At 37.7% G+C, this 20,608-nt stretch overlaps 1 protein-coding gene across 2 annotated transcripts; it reads right to left on the reverse strand.

Moving 5' to 3' along the window:
* Nucleotides 1-3,180: 3,180 nt before the first annotated feature.
* On the reverse strand, nucleotides 3,181-18,277 carry LOC120431710 (uncharacterized). Of its 2 annotated transcripts, none has more exons than XM_039596832.2 (8): nucleotides 17,931-18,277; nucleotides 11,725-11,742; nucleotides 11,067-11,150; nucleotides 10,754-10,935; nucleotides 9,094-9,292; nucleotides 8,903-9,009; nucleotides 8,721-8,831; nucleotides 3,181-7,587 (listed from the first exon to the last, which is right to left on the reverse strand). In XM_039596832.2, the coding sequence occupies exons 1-8, from the start codon at nucleotides 18,133-18,135 to the stop codon at nucleotides 7,579-7,581; spliced, it is 915 nt and encodes a 304-aa protein (XP_039452766.1). In that variant the 5' UTR covers nucleotides 18,136-18,277; the 3' UTR covers nucleotides 3,181-7,578. The 2 variants fall into 2 exon arrangements, with proteins under 2 accessions (XP_039452766.1, XP_039452767.1); XM_039596833.2 differs by having other exon boundaries at nucleotides 18,024-18,269.
* Nucleotides 18,278-20,608: the final 2,331 nt, after the last annotated feature.

Below are 20,608 nucleotides of genomic sequence, written 5' to 3' on the forward strand. Positions count from 1 at the left end.
GGGGGGGGGTCAAAAATGCTCCAAAAAAAGGCCACGTGGTTTATGCACGACCCCTAACGTAAAATCATGTTTCATATACAATTTGTTGCAAATTTACATCAAATTGCATTTCAATTTAAATGTTTAATGACGGGCAAAAGTATTACTTCATAAATGAAGTAACGGAAATATTTTGTGTGTGCATATTTTATAAGCTTAATTTGTCATAGAGTCCTCGTAGTAAGTAGTTTATTCAAGAATAATATTGTCTGAACTAGCAACACTGGTATCATCGTAGAGGCCGGAATCCGGAGAGTGTTGAATCAGTGATCGTGCGAGCATACACCATTGGAAGTATGTTGCTCCCAGAGGAAAACTTTTCCCGAGCATGAATTGCATGATTAATTAGAATGCTTTTCTTGGAACACAGTGACGATGTTCCAGAAATCCCTTCCCTTTTACGAGCATTCTTTCTAGAAATTAACCATCAGTTGTTAAAACTGTTGCACAGCATTAACCCGACAGACGCTAGATAAACCCTTTTCTGGGACAATAATGAAGCATCTGCCACAGACGACGTGTATTTGGGCTGAGGTAATGCATCAGTGCGAGAGTGCCGTCCCGTACGCGGTGTTGTGTGGTTCCGCTTTCCGCTCTCGCTCGACAGGTAAAAGTGTCGTGCAGCTGGTAAGGTCCACTTGTGTGTCAACGAGGGCTTCACACCAATACACCTTGAGGGAAGGTCGAAAGGAAGAAATAAAAAAAACCGCTCGACCACTGCAGCCGCTCATATATTACCTATTGCATTTGCCGGCTTAAGAGCCCAAAGGCACACACCCCGAAAAAACTACCCCTCGGAATACCATTTACGGCAGAGAATGTTTATGTTCTCATTTATGTTTTCTATGCGACTATTTGAGAGAGTGAAGTGGAACAGCGGAGAGAAAAAAGGGTGTGTGTAAATAACCGCCAATTTCTCTGACAATACATTTATGGCCGTTTGATTATTATTACCAGTAGCAACAGGTGGTTGATTACTACTCATAGATCCAATCATATGGTTGGGATGAATGAATGCTCGTATTTTTTTACAATCAGTATTTCTATTAACAGAGGATGACTGTATTAGGGATCATTCACAAACCACGTGGTATTATTTTAAGATCTTACATCTTCATTTCTCTCGTTGATGATCGTGCATAACGTAACAGATCAATCTCATTAGATACTCCATTGCACCCCCGACAACTTGGTCAGATTTTAAAAACTGTTTTTAATATAAAAGGATCTTTAAATTATTCAAAACTTTTTTTTTGTTTTTTTATGACAAACAGTTTTTTTCGGCGTGCAATTTCACATACTCGGATTCGAGATCAAGGACTAAAAATATCATATATAACAAACTTTCAAGCGGTCGGTCCAGCAGATGTGTGAGTTAGCGGAGAATTACTCATATATCTTCATCAGGGGTGACATTGGGTCTGGGGGTGAAATTGAGTCATTAAAATTTCAGCATTTTTGTATGACCCAATCCCACCCCTCAGACCCAATGTTACTCCAGATGACGGTAGCTGTTATTTTATTAAATCATTTCTTTTTTTAATTTCTCACTTATAAATCAAGCAAAACAATGTAAATGGGCCAATGTCAAAGTATAAACAAAGAGTCTATCCTGCTCACGTTAGTTGATTAGAAACAAGCAGGATAGACTCTTTAATTACACTTCGACATTGGCAAATTTACACTGTTTTGCATTAAATGTCGTATTAAGGGTGCACAGCAACGAAGGATGTTGTTGTCTTTTTATTTCAAAATTGTCAAACTTACGGACCCAATCCTGCAACTACGGGATTGTAAAATTAGTTAAACTTTGTTGTAAATTACTTTGTGGACAGTATTTTAGGGGAAGAATCAAAAAATATTTCGATAGTACCCGTAGTTTTGAAGATACTAAAATGTCTGCAACAAAAATCTGGGTGCAAAAGTTCTGGTTGCTGTGCACCGTTAAAGCAAAATTTAACAAAAAAAAAAAACTCAAATATGAAAATGCTAAGAATTTAATCAACTGAGCAAACTGAACAAAACTTGTAACCTTGTTTACCTGAAGCTTACGGTTTTATAGCATTATAACATGCTATGCAACGACGAGCTTAAAGCAGAGAGGGGTTACAGCAGCCAGACCTAAGCTTTTGGTTTCATTAGTTCACAGCAAGCTATAATAGATTTTATTTTGAAATCTTTTCGAAAGAGATTTATAGTACAATATTAACCCTCTACTGCCCAAATTTTTTTTTTCGAAAATATTTATTTTTCCCGTGTTTAGGAGGTCATTTTGAGCAACTTTTGTTCTACGAAAAACTTTACTTCTCTTGTTTTATGTTTTTCTTGTTTCATTTTTAGTATTTTAATTTGCATTTATCTTGTTTAGTTTATGTTTGTTTTTGGTAGTATTTGGCCTACTCTACCATCTAATATAATTACATTTCGCCTATCTAATTTTTTCATGTTTTTACAGTCACTTTTTCAATTTTTTGCATGTTTTTCACATTTTCTGCCATAGAATCGCACCATCATCATTTAAATTGCAAAAAAATGCGTAGAGGCATAGTCTGAGACACTACAAAAATTACTGCATACTTCTTTTTACTGAAAATATAGGAAATGTTAGTAAAAAACACAGCCAAAGTTGACCCCTAAAAAAATGACATTTTTAAAAACATTGGCAAAGTCACATAAAACAAGTTAAACTTCCAACCCTGAAATTTTCTAAAATTTTAAGAATTCTTCTTTCCAATGCTTTTTAAATATCAAAAATCGGTTGAAAAATTGATTTTTGGCGATTTTTTAGATCGAAGCCCGTCTAAAGGCGGGGTTAGGTTGTAGAGGGTTAAAATGTTATACTCATCGCAACTGCTAGAACACCCTGATAGAGCATTATCGAGAAATTAAAAGTGAGAGTGTCTGCAACATGGAGTTAAACTTTCTGTGCAGTTGCTGTGAAGGTTCTCATAGCACTTCGAAAAGTTTAACTCCATGTTCCACGCACACACTCTCACTTTTAATTTCTCGATAGGCATGAGTTTTCTTTCTATTTTTTTTTGTCAAACAAAACAAATTTGTTCAAACTCGGTCTAGCGTTCCTTAAGTACATCTTGAATTTCAAATGGGATTCTTACAACAGAATATTAAAAGTCGTTTGCCACAATTTGTAAATAACTTATATTTCCACTTTCATATAAATAATAATCAAAAATACGTTTAGCATACACTTACACAATGTTTCATTATGCTTAACTTTATTGGCTTTGTTTTCCTTCTGAACATTTTCCTTTTTTATTGAAGTTTGAGTTTGATCTCAGTTTTTTTTGTAAGCTGCAGAATTCAAAATGTCAGTTTGCTTGCGATTTTGCTTTTTTTTTCATTCGATATCCAGTTTTTCTCGAGGACTTTTATTCCCATTGCCTTATTGATGTGATTCTTGCAATTAATCTCCCCATTTTTCTTGCTTTTTTTCTATTTGAAATGATAGGTTTTGGGCAAGGTTGACATGGATGCTGACGTTAGTTTTTAGACTGTGCTGCAGTGTGTTTGTGATTTTTCTTTAACAGTGACAGCAGTTTTTATGGAGCATTGGATTCCGAATTTTCATAGGTTAAGGTCGAGGGGCTCTGGAATATTCTGGGGTTCTGTTACAAATTGTTTGGGCTTTTATTTATTGTTGCACTGTTTCTCTTTTTGCAAATGCGGAGGGATAGGAATATGCTCTAAGTGATAGCTTGCTTGTTTGGTTTCATTTGGAATTTTGTCTCATTTTGGAAGAGAACACATTTATTGTTTTGTGTTGAGGTTGTTGGATATTTTGAATTGGTTGTTTATTAGTAGTTATGTGTGGGTAAGATAAAGCTTTCTGTGTTTTCTTACTTTTTGTTTGGGATTAATTGATAAATTTTATTTTAAGGATATTCCGTGGATTTGTTGTTGGTTATTCTAGACACATAAGCATTTGTTAAGGACGTGTTTTAGTTGCAGCGTGTGTTAGAGTACAGCGCCTCCAAAGCAGGTTCAACTTTATGAAAGTAAAATATTCCGGCATGTGCTCGCGTAAATTAAATAAATTAAATGATGATATAAATAACTTACTCGTATCTGTTGTCATTACAAGTTTTGCATAATTGTGACTGAAAAAAAAAAATCAAAGCCGAATCTAAAATATGGGTATCCTTTTCTGTTTATTATATCGAAAAATCAGAATTTGCTTTTATATTATTCAATAAATTTGTTCAAATAATGGAGTAAGTCGCCGAATATTAGCTTTTTCATGAATATCTTTCAGAATCGTTCAGCATCACTTATAGGATGTACAATATTTACTATTGTCATATGAGAGTTTGCAAATAAAACTAGATTGCAGTCGATAGCATAAGCGCAGCTTGCTGTCCATAGACATAGAGTTTAAGTTCATAAAGACTATTATAAAGCTTTTTTAGCATTGCTAAATGGTTTTCTTAGAAATGCTTACATTTGGTTTAGTATTACTTCCGTCAGAGCAATGAAACCGTATGCGGCCAGCACACACATTATTGTATAACAAATTTCTTGCGTTCGACTGGGAGGATAAGTATTGTTTAAATGTATGCCACTTTAATTCATAATCATGCACTTTTTTGTTTTTGATTGTTTTGTCATTTAAGCAACATAAGTTTGAATTATTTAATAATAAATACAGAACTATAATGATATGTATTGCGTCTGATAGCTGTTCAAAGCATTGGAGCTTGGATAACAATATAAAGCTATGACTTTGGCATAATATCATCAACAAACAAATCTATAAAATATTGGCATTATTTTTAAATTATAATGGTAAAGTATGTTATGTAGAAGTTAGCTAAATTATTTATTTCATAGAAGGCTGAATGAGCACTTTACATAATATACTGATTGGGTCCAGTTTCATACTCATCCATTTTAATACTAAATCTCTAGATCTCTGCTAAACTATGAAAAACTACTACAATTGAAAAAGAGCATAATGTTCTGCACACCGTTTACTTGATAAGTGAAGTTAAGCTAAGATTGATAGACAACAAAATGTCCTCTTTTTGCTCTCGCAGGAACCAAGCAATATTGTATAGAAGTTTGTATGAGTAACTAGGGTGGTAACACACTTCTATCTGAAATCTTAAATTCGGGCTCTGTATGTTCGAGGTCATAACCGACTTGTTCTTTATTTAAAAAAAAAAACCATACGCGGGAACATGTCTTGTCTTGGAGCGCAAATTAGTGTTGTTTGTTCTTCTGTGTGCAAAATGTTGTGCCCTTTCTCTTATCGAGTATGTACGCTGAGCAATCATCTATTGGAATGATCAAAACCTTTAGGGTTGTCTAGAAAAACAACATTTTTTAAATCTTTATGATAAGGAATTAATGGCATGTGCACTTTTTTTTTACTTCTATGAGTCCTAAATTAAATGCGGGATATTGTTATTATTGATTGCAACCTAAGCCTAAACCGTTTTTGCTCTCATCATTGGAATACTATGCAGTGTTTCTAAGTTGAACCAATAATTTTCATTGCTAGTCAATGTATGTCAGCTAAATTTCACGACTTATATATGCTGCATTCTTTTGTTTTGCATCACTAGACATCGCATGTTATATTTCTTGTTTGGATGTTGTCAACATCGTGTTGAGGTCTTCTATACTGCGTTAATGACCAAATAAGATAATCTGTTAACATTAATTTCAACAGCATTACATCTAGATTCGAGAATTCATATAAAGGTATACTAATGGTAGCTCATGTTTCGGATTTTGTCAATGCAATGTTTATCAAATGAAGTGAACAACTATCGATTCATCGTTTGACTAATTGTGTAGGTTTCGTTGAACAATGTATTTGAAAAATACTCTTGAATGTGCTTATTTTCGTAGAACGTAGCTTCCGTGCAAAATATTGAACTAATTCTCTATGAAATATTGTGTTGTATTAAAAAGGATTGGTTGGAATTCCAAGATGAATTACTTTAGTTCAAAACTTTAAATTCGAAACCAAAATTCGAAACATGTTTTACCGTTTTGCTGAGCTGGTTAAACTATACCGTTGCAGTGCTGACTCAAGAATCGACTTCTATCGCGGGCTACTCTGGAATTTGATTCAGACAATCAGAAAATTGCTTATGTTCTACTAGCGAACCTATAATCTTTTGAAATAACGTGTAACAGTAACTGATGTAACTTTTTGTCATTTTTTATTTGATCTCGATTTCAATTTTAAGATACCGCTTCTTCAAGTATCTTTTGTGAATATGTTGTTTTGTTCTATTCTAAGATACAATTTATTTCTTGCCGCTTCAAATACCTACATTTGCTACAGTTTTTTTTCATTCCGATAGCCAAAAAGCTTACTTGTTTTCTTTTAGTAATACAACTGACAACTGTAGAACAAAGTATTGTGTTTTGTTGTGAACGAAATATGGCTCACTCGTAACTGCCGTTCTCTACATCGAACTATGCAAAATTCAATAACGTTGAATCTAACTCAATTTTTCGTGTGAAATTGTAATTTAAACGAACTTTGAAGTATCCCGAACAAAGAGTTTCTCCTGAACTTGAAAAAGCAGCTGTTTTCTACATTTTAAGGTTTGTGTAAATTTGTTGCGATTTATTTCAATTAGATTATTTTTCACTAACTACTTTGTTCTTTTATTTTTTTCTCGTGTAACTGTCTGTCACTTTTTAAAAACAAATGAAGAGTATTTTGAGTCAACTAACTTGGTATTGTGTTTGATGTTTTAGAGATTTTGATAAAACTAAATAGAACAAATAAATAAAAACTACATTTTTAAGTCCATTGAGAGTCACTTTGCTACCTTGTTACACGAAAAGCGTTCCTCGAGTAGATGCGTCGACGTTACTACATTTACCATGACGAACTTGTTAAATTAGTTTGTTCCATTTTTTTTGTTGTCTAGTCGTAGCTAATATTGGTCATTTCTTCGTGTTATTCAGATAGGTATTATGACTGTAATATGTTCTAGTCTGTAATGTTACTTGATTTGTGTGTGTGTTAATTTTCTGAAGTTTACAAAATAGATAGATCAGAAAGAAATTAAACTTTTCCTTGACTTGGTTTGATGTGTAAATATTACTTTGTTATATGTTTATAAGTGTCACATCGAAAGGTGGGATGTTTCAAAATTTTGTCTTCGCGATGATACAATTTGTTTTGTTTTTGTATGTTAATACATAGATAAACGCTTAAAGTGTATAGATAAAGATAGTATTTGATGGGGTGGGATGTTTTGTGATTAGTCATCGCATTTAGCATTTTAAAATGATTCAAGCCTGTTTTGATAGTTTTGTGTTGAGTTTATCGCTGGAAAACTATTGAAACTTAAAAGTATGGTGACTTAAGCTAATGCGCCTTCTCACCGACCAAATACAAAATACGCGGCAGACAAAATTTTCAGTTTCGGCATGGCTGCTGTGTTATACCAATGGAGACAACTGAATGAGTAGTAGTATTTCACAGCCTACTGTGTACCATCGCTTGAACGACATTCTTGAGCGAAACGGACAGCTTGAATCTATTCGTCTTCATGTGCGCTGCAAGATAACAATGAGTTATGTTTAATTATTTGTGTTACGTTCAGTTTTCCCAGCTAAATTAGAGTGAATGTTGAAATAAACCAACAAAAATGAGGATTCACAATAAATGGGGAAGCTTGCACAAATAAGGGGAACATAAAACGGGAATATTACATTTTGATATCACTTGGGCTTCATCCATAAAGTACGTCACGCTAAAATCGGCCAAAATTTACCCCCCCCCCCCTTTGTCACTCTTTTCCTATACTTATAACATGCAATGTCACACTTGCTCAGAAACCCCCCCCCCCCTTCCCCCTTAGAGCGTGGATGACGCCTTGGGTGAATAACAACGACCGAAATGTACCTTTGGTTGACCAGTAGTAAACTGTAAAGTGCCATGAAATCGCACCAGGATTCTGCATGAGGAAGACCATAAGCAAATATATTGAATTGAAGATCTTTGGATTATGAGTACAAGCACTGGCTTTCTGAACCGCCTGAGCAGGCTTAATAAAAAGCTATTTTTAGTTTTATTTGCCAAATTTAATTAAAATCTTTACTATTACTTTATGTAAGTGTGCAATCACGGTTTTCTAAAATATTTTTTCTTTAACTTCTTTGCACCGAAAAGTTCCCCCTTACTTGGAAGAATATCAAGATTACACTAACATGAAGATTTTTTGATTCTCTGAAGGAAAATTCATAAGCTGTGTAATCCACAAACACCATTTCAAACAATATTTCAGTCCAATGAATGGTAAGGTCGATCTGTGGTATGATTTTAAAGTAGTTTTTTCTGCACTTGCTGAGACACGCAACAAAAATTTCCAACATCAACTTTGCCATTTGTTTAAGCAGTGTTGTTGATAGAGCGGAATTCCGAAAGGCGGTACAGCGCTGGATAAACACGGCACAGAGCCTTTCGAGGGTTTAAACTATAAGAGAAAAGGTTAGGTTGGAAAAACGAAGATGAAAGGGTAAAATAAAAAATGGGCGGCATGCGATGAGTTCGATTTCCTGTACTCTTTGCATAGGGAAAACGCAAAAAAAGAAGAATCTAATGATAGAGCAGTCGTGACCGGGATTAAGGGGCTCAGGATGGAAATTTACATGAACGGCTTTTTTATATTCAAGATTAGTTTTTTTACCTCGTGGCAAACCTCCATGTAGTCTGGGTCGTGCATGATGTCCTTTATCATATCCTTCAGCATCGTGTACCGCGGAAAGATTGGGTAGATTTTAGAATTGCCATACTCAGACTAAAAGGGAAAAGAACATTTTTAGCTTGACTGGACTGTTTCGAGGTAATTCTTTTTGGCTGAGGGTGTACCTTCAATTCACGGATTAGGTTTCTCAAACCGGTGTATTTTTTCAGTAAACGGTACAAATCATTGATCATTTGCGTATTTTCCTGCTCGACTTGCGCGGTCGTCATTACTGGAATGGTTCAGCAAAAAAGAGGACGGATTATGAAACGGTTCAATTGTGCTGAAATTGATCGATCCGGCCGGCTTAACTTACTTTCCAGCCGCTCCATCCGTTCCCGCTTTTCTGCGGCTTCCTCCGCTAGCTTGGCTGACGTTTTGACACCTTCGCCCGACTTTTGCGACTTTTCCATGATGCTACACGCGCGCAACACAAAGGCAGGGACTGTTTCGAGCTTCTCTTGCTTGGGGATTTCCACTAGGGTCCAGTACTGGGTTTCTAGGCGAATCACGTCCTGCACAGTTGAGATAAAGGAATTTAGATTAATATAACTCATTTGTGTATTCAATGATCAGATTAAAGCTAACAACTTCCATTATTGTCATGATTCTTGATTAGAAGACACTGCTGCAATTCTCGGTGTTAGATAATCTGATGATGTTAAAAGAATCTTCGGTAAACCACTTTGTGAAAAAAGTCGAATAAATAATTAAACCAGTATTTTTTTTGGTTCGGCTATTAGGGTGACCTAGGCCGTGTTAGGGTGGTCCGAAAAAATGCCATTATCGCAAAAACCATTTAAAAAAACATAACTCATACGACCTTTTCATATGTTAGGCTAGACTTTTGAAACTTCTTACTATTTTTCTTTGAAAGACCAACTCATCACCATTCTTTGGAGTATAAGACTGTTAAAATCGGTTGAAACGGCGGGGAGACGAAATTTTTCGGACCACCCTAACATGAGCCCGATCCGAGCACTTTTGTTTTTTTCATGCTGTTTCATGCTTTGGGGAATTGCTGTAGTTGAGCAAGTGTAACAAGCTAAGGAAATTCTCGTTAAAACCCACTAAAAACGTAAAAAAAATCTGTCGGATTTTATTTATAATCATCTTATTTCAGGTTTTGACTAAGACATTAATAGAACAAGTTTCTAAAAAATCCTGTTTTTTACTGTAAAAAATGTAAATACATTCCGTGTGATTGTACAAAGTTTGCTGAGATTCCTATCTAATCAGTAGAAGAGAGCACAAAGGCATCGATATGTTGAAACAGTGACTTCAACTGTCTGGTTCTCGCCAATAATTCAACCAATCCAGACAATTTTTTCCGCAGTGTTTATACGGATAGCTAAATTAGTCGAGTTAAACATTATAAAATCCATCGAATGAAATTAGAAAGGCTATTGGAGTCGTAGTTATAACAAAATTGATTAAATTGAGCTCTCGTAAGTTTTTCACAGTTCATTCATTTTGTCGAAGTTAGCTGCAGAGGACAGAATTACCAATATTATGGGTTTATCAATTAATCAAAACTCACATCAAAACATCTTGACCTTAAACCTAATCACAAGAACAAAATTGTCTCGATGGAGAGTTATGGCCGTTAACTAGAAAGTTGAAGTTACCATCATCTGGGGCGAATCGGGACTTCAGTCTGAATAGGGACAGCAGTTTTTTAGAGCACTTAAAAGCTTGAAATTTGGAAAACGATGCACTTTTTCAGATGTTCTGTGTATGTTCTATCCGAAACTATTAAAAAATATTCAAATATTGTACAGTAACAAGGCTAATATAGCTGTCCCGATTCGCCCCATGTGTCCCGTTTCGCCCCAGATGACGGTATTGTTTTATTTCAAAATCATTCGCTGAAAAACTTGGTCCTGGTGATCACTTGTGGTATTACTGTATTTATAATAAGCTTGAAAATTTGCCAATTTGATTGATTTGGAAAATTAAATCGCTTTAGTAATTACCTTAATCATCAATTTCAGCATCGGGTATCGGTTGAACACGTTTCGCTGGCTTTTGGAGTCTCCGTACTTGTTCATTAGGGTAACTAATGCCTTTTTCGCCGTGTCGTATGACTCCTCCAGGCGCACCCGGACCGCTCGCAGCCGCTCGTTGGTCTCGATTAGCTCCTCGCGGCTCATACCACCTTCCGGGGACGAAAGGCAGCAGACGAAAAATATAGACAGTTAATCATCGGTTCCCCCGGGGGGTGGTTTTCGCGCCGCGGTTTTGACTTGATGCCACGGAACGGCACCCGAAAGGAAACATTAAACTTACTCGGCGATCCTTCATCTTTGACATCCTGCACGATCCGTCGCACGCTCTGGGTGAATTTTCCGACCAAATTGGAGGAAGCTGAACCTGAAAATTTGTTTTTCCGACCCATCCCCGAACAACAAAAGGGGAACCAGAGAGAATTGAAATAATTAAATGAGCGAAAATTCATACAAGTGTATCATAAATCAATTACGAGACATCTTTCTTTCATCATAATCATGAAAAAATCACAAAACGAAAGAGAAAAAAGTTTACTCAATACCGACCATGATTGATAGTAGCCTTGCTTCCATTTCATGACTCGGTTTCGGAAGATTTACTGCAGCAATATCATAACATCAATTATTTCCCAATTTTCAATGATCGTTGCTCCTTCATTGCAATCCGTCGTGGTTGTGCTATCTTCACGTTCGTTTGGCCAAATGTATATGGGCCTAATGCAAGATAGCACAACAACGACGAATAAGAAAAGAGCAACTCCTCGCGAGAGTGTACCCTTCACCAACGCTGTCAGTGTTTTATCTCGTCTTAAATGCCAATCGGTTGTAAATCGGGTTATAAAACTTACTTGTGTGGTAAAGAATGATTTTACGGTACAATTTCATACATACACAAACACACCGTACGCGAGTTCCAATGGGCCTGATGGAGTACTCACCGTAATGCTTTGGGGAATCTGAAAGAATACACGGGAAACGGGTTCAGATTTAATGATCCAAAGTGCAGAATGCGTCTGCGGTTGATTGACATCAAATTACGGAAATGACCGATGATGACGCGATTGTTTTGTTACGGTAATACATAAATTATTTCCTAAAGAAAACAACTATTCTACCTACGTGTGGGGTTTTGAGTGGTATTGTGTTGGCTGTTTTGTTTGAACATGCATTTGGGTGTAACTGTTAAAAACGGTGTTATGGTAAAACTAAAAAAGTATTTACTGTGGAGAACTTAAACATAACTATTCGTTGTAGAATGGCGTTCGAGTGCTCTTTTATAAATAATCCCATTGGTAGGACGACAATCACCAATATTTACAAGATGGGGTATTTTTTACAACGATTTTCAACCATCTACTAGAGTAATCAGGGTATGAGCAAGAAATAACAGTGATTCACAGATTATATTATTTTATGTTTTATGATAAATTACATCGAACAACACTAATTTGCGCTTCAATGCAAGTCATAAGGAAGCATACCTTTTATGAACTTTTTCTGAGGATCATAAATAAAAAACCCACACAAATGTTGAGCATCAGTGTATAAAATAAGATATATAGAATTATAGTGGTAGGACACTATCCTTTTTTGGTATGCACCGTGGTCTTTTGATGAACCTCCCTCCCCATCCCTTCAAAGGACCACGTGGTTCAAAGATAAGGCCAATACTTAACTGCCCATAATTGAAAATTCGGCTATTATGCCAAATCAAGTATTCCGAGAAAAACGCGTTCTAGTGTTTGTGACAAAATCTCCGTCAAGGCAATTTCCCATAAGAGTGGCATATTAGCCGTTTAGTTTTTGGCATCGGCAGCCAAGTCTAAGCACTATTTCAGTAAAATTCAAGTTTCAGAAGATGCGTTGGAACATCCTCTACCACCTGGTGCTAATATCTCGTTTTTGGCAAAAGTGGATATTAGCCGTTTTTTCAATGGTGGGCAGTTAAGTATGTAACAAGATATGTATTAAATACTTGAAAATTTCTTAAGAGTGAATAGACCGCTTTAATGTCTTCAGCGAAATTGTACCCTGAAACAAAAATGAGTTTATATGAAGTTGAAATGTTCATGGCATCGGGAACCAGGAAGAAATAGCTAAATCTGCATTATTTTAAATTTTGCGCCGCAAAAGTTCCCCTTTTTGTTTGCCACGAAGTTAACTTTATGATAGTTTTTGTCTGTACATGCTCGTGAGGCTTCTGAAAAATACGACAGTGTACACCATATTCTTTTTTTAAGTCACCTTTTTTTAAACGATTCTCGATTTACGCAACTTTTTTTAAGTCATGGCTTAAAATGAGAATGTCCATGACTTAAATTGAGAATATGACTTAAATTAAGAATCTTTGGGATTTCGTAATTTGTCGGAGAATTTTCATCATGTATCAATTGTATTTGGTTTGGTTATGTTATTAAAACATTTTTGCATGGTTTTGGAACACCTGGGATGTTCTAGTCCATCCGAAACTTCCGGAAATTTCGTGCAGCAGGCTAACCGAAGAAACAAATTGAAACTTCAAAATTTTGACGATGGATCCTACCCAGACTGCTTCAGTGAGTACGGTAGGCTACAGTGCATTGTTGTAGTAACTTATTGGGATGATCTGGGACATCCAAGGACTCCCTGGAGTTGAGATCTGTGGGTCTACCACCGTAACAAGCCAGAGGTGGATGGATTTTGACCCCGGAACATATCCGCATAGCTTCAGTGAGTATGGTAGACTACTTTGCTGATATGTAGGGATGTCCTGGGTCATGCAAGGACTCCCTGGAATTAAGATCTGTGGGTCTACCACCGTAACAAGCAAGAGGTCGACGGATTTTGACCCCGTGACATACCCGCATAGCTTCAGAGAGTATGGTAGACTACTTTGCTGATGTGTTGGGATGTCCTAGGTCATCCAAGGACTCCCTGGAGTTAAGATCTGTGGGTCTACCGCCGTAACAAGCAAGAGGTCGACGGATTTTGACCCCGGAATATACCCGTATAGCTTCAGTGAGTATGGTAGAATACTTTGCTGATGTGTTGGGATGACTTGGGTCATCCAAGGAATCCCTGGAGTTAAGATCTGTGGGTCTACCGCCGTAACAAGCCAGAGGTCGACGGATTTTGACCCCGTGACATACCCGCATAGCTTCAGAGAGTATGGTAGACTACTTTGCTGATGTGTTGGGCTGACTTGGGTCATCCAAGGACTCCCTGGAGTTAAGATCTGGTGGTCTATCATATCTCCAGGGAGTCCTAAGATGACCCAGGACATCCCAACACATCAGAAAAGTAGTCTACCATACTCACTGAAGCTATACGGGTATGTCCCGAGGTCAAAACCGTCGACCTTCTGCTTGTTACGGCGGTAGACCCTCAGATCATCAGGGAGTCCTTGGACGACCTAAAACATCTTAGAACATCAGCAAAGTAGTCTACCATACTCACTGAAGCTATGCGAGTATGTTCCGGAGTCAAAATAAGTCGATCTCTTGCTTGTTACGGCGGTAGACCCACAGATCTTAACTCCAGGGAGTCCTTGGATGACCTAAGACATCCAAACAGATCAGCAAAGTAGTCTACCATACTCTCTGAAGCTATGCGGGTATATTCCGGGGTCAAAATCCGTCGACCTCTTGCTTGTTACGATGGTAGACCCTCAGATCTTAACTCCAGGGAGTCCTTGGATGACCCAGGACATCCCTACACATCAGCAAAGTAGTCTACCATACTCTCTGAAGCTATGCGGGTATATTCCGGGGTCAAAATCCGTCGACCTATGGCTTGTTACGGCGGTAGACCCACAGATCTTAACTCCAGGGAGTCCTTGGATGATCCAGGACATCCCTACACATCAGCAAAGTAGTCTACCATACTCACTGAAGCTATGCGGGTATGTTCCGGGGTCAAAATCCGTCGACCTCTTGCTTGTTACGGCGGTAGACCCACAGATCTTAACTCCAGGGAGTCCTTGGATGTCCCAGATCATCCCAATCAGTTGTTACAACAATGCACTGTAGCCTACCGTACTCACTGAAGCAGTTTGGGTAGGATCCGTTGTCAAAATTTTTAAGTTTCAACTTGTTTCTTCGGTTAGCCTGCTGCACAAAATTTCCGGAAGTTTCGGATGGACTAAAACATCCCAGGTGTTCCAAAACCATGCAAAAATGTTTTAATAACATAACCAAACAAAATAATATTGATACATTTTGAAAATTCTCCGACAAATTACGAAATCTCAAAGATTCTTAATTTAAGTCATATTCTCAAATTAAGTCATGGACATTCTTTTTTTAAACGATTCTCGAATTAAACACCCCCATTTCGTTGTGTAAATCAAGAATATGGTGTATAAGAAAGCTTAATACATAGTACCGTCATCTGGGGCGAATTGAAGTTCAGTGCTTCTGGGGACGCGCAGTCCTGTTTTTTCGCGATAATTTTCGTCTCTTTTGTGTGGCTGTTTGTGTGCATGGGGTGATTGGTCAGTATAATTGAATAATGCCATCATAAGTTCAGTGCTTCTGGGGACGCGCAGTCCTGTTTTTTCGCGATAATTTTCGTCTCTTTTGTGTGGCTGTTTGTGTGCATGGGGTGATTGGTCAGTATAATTGAATAATGCCATCATAAGTTCAGTGCTTCTGGGGACGCGCAGTCCTGTTTTTTCGCGATAATTTTCGTCTCTTTTGTGTGGCTGTTTGTGTGCATGGGGTGATTGGTCAGTATAATTGAATAATGCCGTCATAAGTGCAGTGCTTCTGGGGACGCGCAGTCCTGGTTTTTCGCGATAATTTCGTCTCTTTTGTGTGGCTGTTTGTGCGTAATGTTCCGTCAGTGCAAGCGGATTTGTGTTCGTGTGCAAAGTGCCCTTGCTTCATCATCGCTGGTTGGAAGGCAATTTGACGGTTGAGTTCGTTAGTTTTACCGCGTAAAATAATATTTTGATTCATCAAGAACGTTGTGTGGTGTGCGAGTCTTTTTTGTGTTGAAAAGACCTTCCCATAGCTCCGTAGCTCGGAGGGCTCGACGTCGGTTGTTTGTGTGTTAAGCCCTCTCCATAGCATCGTAGCTCGAGAGGCAACGATAATCAATACCTCATCTAGTTAACAGAAAGAAGATCGGAAGGCATTTGATGGTTGAGTTCGTAGCGTCGTTTCCGTAACAAATTTATGAATTAAATGGTTATATAATTAAAAATCAGACTACGCTATCATTGCAGCACTGCGTTTAACACCTCATTCTTTAAATAAACATTATTTGGCTTTATCTTTCCACAGCCGGCTGTCTAAGATGAAACCATTTCATTGAAAATTTAACAACAGTTAAACGGGAAATGTCTCATCCGCAGCATCCGATTGTTTGCCTTGAGAATAATATATAAAACCTTTCAACAAACACTATGATTTTAGGTCGCATCATCATCTTCTATGATGAATCCTGACCAAGCACCCTATCCTACTAACAAATTTTCAGGTTCTTGGCGCTTGTGGGGTGTAAGCACAGAGTAAATCAGCTGCCCTAGTAGCAACCTGCGCTAACTAACATTCCCGTCCCTTAAAATCGAGGTCTACAAACTGACATGGCGGGCGCCGTTGGTGGCCAATGACTGTTACCTATTCGCAACTGATCTAGCTTTAGCAATCATGGTGTTTTATCTTTTCAGCGCATTCATACATGCTGTTGATAAGAGAAACACCACTAGATCGTCGAAGCCTATAATCAGTAGTGCTGAAAGGATATTACGGTTCTGTTCAGCAACGGAGGGGCAACCATGCTCTCATGCTCATCTCTCATGCTCAGTACCGTCATCTGGGGCGAATTGGGGCAGCTATTTTAGTCAGGTACTTGCCCTATACTAAATCAACTAAATAGGTGCTATTAAAGCTGCTGATTTTAATCAGACTGTAGTCCCGATTCACCCCAGTTGACGGTACCTACTCAAAGCTTGTCTAAAATGCAAGGTTAATCTTCTTTCAGTGGCTTGAAACACCATATTTTTTGGGATTTTTTTTGGGAATATACATTTTATTTTAAAATGTAAATTGTAAAATACTCAAATTGGGTGGGGTTGTTTTAAAGCATCAGGAATTAAAAAACTTACATCTTACTTAATTCGATAAAGCAAAATGACGAGCCAACCTAATGTAGGCTTTATTTTTGGAACATTGTGAAGGTTCGTAACTACTAGAGTGATACACACTGTGGTCATTTTTCGTCAGCTACAGGACATAATCTCGATATTTTTTAAAGCCCAAATCCCAAGCACAAGTACTATTGGCTCAATGCAATTTTTTTATTTTTAAAAAAATCTTAAATCTTGTTGTCGTTTTACTGGGAACATCTTTGCTGAGAATGTTAAAATATTCATAAAATCGACTTTCATAACTTAAAAAGATTGAGTTCAAGCACTTCTGACAGCTAGTTGGGTCGTTAGCTCAGTCCAGGTGTAGGAGTCGTCTCCCTGGATCCTGCCTCGGTAGAGTCGCTAGTTGGCAGTGGGACTCACAATCCAAAGATCGTCAGTTCGAATCCCGGATTGGATGGAAGCTTAGGTGTAAAAATAGGTTTCGATTGTCTCACCGTTTCAAACCTTGGAACACCTAGTTTCGAGTAGGAATCTCGCAATAGAGAAAGCCAAGGCAATGCTGTAAGCGAGCGTTTGATTTCAGATTTTTTCAAACCATCAAGAATAGTCAAATGTTATTTAAAAAAAAAAACTTTTGCAAAGTTACCAACTTTTTTACGTTGTAGCGAAGTGGAAAGCCCTTATATATTTCGCAATTGATCGAAATACAGGTTTGTTTAAATTGTGTATTAAATCGTGGACACATAGTTAAGTTAAATTTTCTCATGAAGCTTTCCCTATGTTGTCATTTCAAGCAAAACAATGTAAATGGGTCACTTCCACTTTTGCCCAATAACATAGTTTTTGTATTGTATTTCAACCAGGTTAGGGTTTAAAAGATTGGTTTAGTGAATTACAAAATCTATAGGATTTTTAAAAGGGAAGCTACGAAAACACTCCAACACTCTTTTAGCGGGACTATCAAAGAGAGGGCGATGAGAACTATTGGAAAATGTCATTGGATAATATTGGAACTAGCAAAACGTATTAACTTCAGAAAAAAGTTTTATAATACAAGTGGTTTCAACGAACTGGGACATTTTCGCTGATTGTTAAGGGATGTTTCGGTGGTAAAAATATGCGAAAACTGAACGTTTGCCCAAAGGGCCACATCAATATACGAACACGTGCTCCTCAACAGTTCCAATAGTGGTACACCTTTCGATACTGCGGATTGTGGTGGTGCACAAACGATGACGACGACGACGACGTGATAACACCGTTGCATTGACGACATTGTAAATGTTGGGTGTTGTGCGTGTGTAAGTGTGTAAAGTTATAGAATTGTGAATTGTAAGAGTAACAGTAGATTAGATCGGTCTTACCAAACACTGTTACACACAAAATATATGTAGTTTACCTGAAACTGAAGAAAGTCGTTATTAGTTTTACGGATTAGTTTAGAGGGATCAAACCACATCAATTAGATGCTATTGCATCATTTAACCAACAGTATTAATTGAAAGTTTTCAAACAAGCAAAGGATCAGAATTTGTCAATTTGCTGTTTGAATACTTTAATGTCTAATACTACTAAAACTCAACCAAACTACGAGTTTTTATTCGAATCACACCGAAACATACTACTATAGTAACTCCATTGAGATTAATGCAAATGAGAGGTTTGATTCAATGCGTGTCTGTCGTCGTAACAGCTAGAGTGACTCCAGCACGAGGTTGTTCCGGGCAATTTGCCCCAAATGTTTCCTAACGCCGCAAGTGGCGGTTGAATCTGCCACCGCCAAAAAAAGACGTAACCTTTTTCATTATCACTCCAGCTCATTTTGCTCCTGGGTCGAAGAAACAAAACTGAATATTGTGCTTTTATTTATCCGCGAAATTGTCGTCGGCCACTTTGCGAGCTTAGACCAAAATGAACAAATAAAGTGTGTGAGGGAGGTACTTTGGCAGGCTGGCAGGGGTCTACCCATTTTGTGGGTTCACACGTAAATACGAGGACCATCCCCCTCCCTTCTCCCCCGTGCTTGTATGGGATTATGCGGGTGCGGGTGCCATCAAACTCCCGGCCGAACGACCCGGAGCGAAAAATTGAATTAACCATTACGTGACCTGAAGTTTGAATTCGTTATGAGTCATCGCAGAAGTGGCGGTGTTGCGCGACCACATGTGAGGACCCCTCCGGAAGATACGCAGCCGGAGATACGTAGCGGAGAGTTTATTCTGGAGAAAGATGCCATTGTTGAAGTAGTAAGCCAAAATCTCGAGAAAGGTGAATATATTTTTTTCTTGTCAACTTGCTTCTCGACAACGGAACAAAAGTCTGCTTATATTATACTATATATAGTTTGGCAACATTGCACAAAGTTTAATAGATTAATATTCAAAGGATACAGCTCTAGTCTAGCATACAATAGACCACGCAGCATCACATCGCATCTCGCTCGCTCATCTGGCATTGACCACGAGCAAGGTTATCCGGCGTATAACGCGTGTGAAACCAGACCACCCCATTCAAGCGAGTTTGCACCCAGTCTAAAGAAGAACTTCACGCAGAGGTAAACCTCTTGTGTTGATGCAGCTCTCAAAAGTGTTTCGCCCTTCTGCGCGGTTTCTGCTCTTCCGCGTGTCGTAGGGTTTTGCTACTGCACTCGGAAGTAATCTTAAAATCACGAGCTTTGGAGCAAGAACGGAGGAAAATTTGAATTTACAATACAGCTGGGTTAATAGTTATTCTTTACGGCGGGAAGTTCTAGCGAGGGTGGGGGCCATAACAATACCCGGTCTTTGACAAATACAGCGATCCTTCTGCGATGCAAGTTCTTGGAGCTTAGTGCAGAGTTGAACTTTGGCGAAGGTAAAAAGTATGCATGAAATATTTATGTGATATTTAGCAGCTGGTAAACTTAACAATTCATTGCTACACTTTTCGAGGCTGGAATTGTTAAAGTTTGTTTGTTTCTTTGGAGTGTAGCGTAGACTTAGCATATAAGATATTTTTTTATAATTTTTGTACGCAGATCAATATTCTACCATACAGCTACTACTCTACCTGATTTCGTATCTGATTGATTGCAATTGACTCGCTAATTGCACCACACGCATTCACTTTCAAAGTGCAGCCAGTGCCCTCAACAGTGAGGGAGGCAGTATGATGCTATTACACCGTGAATTTATTCGCACTGCATTTTAATTGATTAGTCAGTACTGTGGCATTCGTTCATGATGATTGCACTTGCAAACGCAAAGATTTCAACAACGTTTGATTGTGAGAATTATCAAAACTATATTGGGAAGTCGGAACAGTGAGTAATGATAGATCATCATTGCACACTCCAAGCATAAAAGCATTCCAAAATAGGAAACGTGCTGTTTGTGATTTCAATTAGCACTTATGACGTTGAGGTTATTCAAAATAGAGAGACTCTAGGGTAATCACGGGAACACCGGAGGATGTTTCTTATTTTGCTTTTTTATTTAAAATTGTCAGATTAACAAAAACATGAGTATAATTTTTGATCTCTTGGAAACAAATATTTCAAAAACAGGACTTAAAAACAACATTACGCTGTTTTGAAATGTTAGTTTTGATTCGAACTATCATAAGATATATTTAGAAGTGATCATTTTTTTGACATTAGGAAATAAGGGGCTATTTGGGTGAGACTTAAATTATCTGGTTAGTTTGCGATACGTTGTAACAGTCAGAAAATATGAAAAATTTCGGCTTTTAAATCTATGGAGTCATCTTAA

Source organism: Culex pipiens, chromosome 1 (assembly GCF_016801865.2).
Source record: "Culex pipiens pallens isolate TS chromosome 1, TS_CPP_V2, whole genome shotgun sequence".
NCBI classification, from domain to species: domain Eukaryota; kingdom Metazoa; phylum Arthropoda; class Insecta; order Diptera; family Culicidae; genus Culex; species Culex pipiens.

Bases quoted from the DNA above. Each gene is read 5' to 3' on its own strand.
- LOC120431710 (XM_039596832.2), bottom strand. From the start codon at position 18,135: ATGTCGTCAATGCAACGGTGTTATCACGTCGTCGTCGTCGTCATCGTT. The intron at 9,293-10,753 runs GTAATTACTAAA...TCAACTGTGCAG, and splicing joins TGCTGAAATTGATGATTAAG to GACGTGATTCGCCTAGAAAC. The intron at 8,832-8,902 runs GTACACCCTCAG...TTTCCCTTTTAG, and splicing joins ACCTAATCCGTGAATTGAAG to TCTGAGTATGGCAATTCTAA.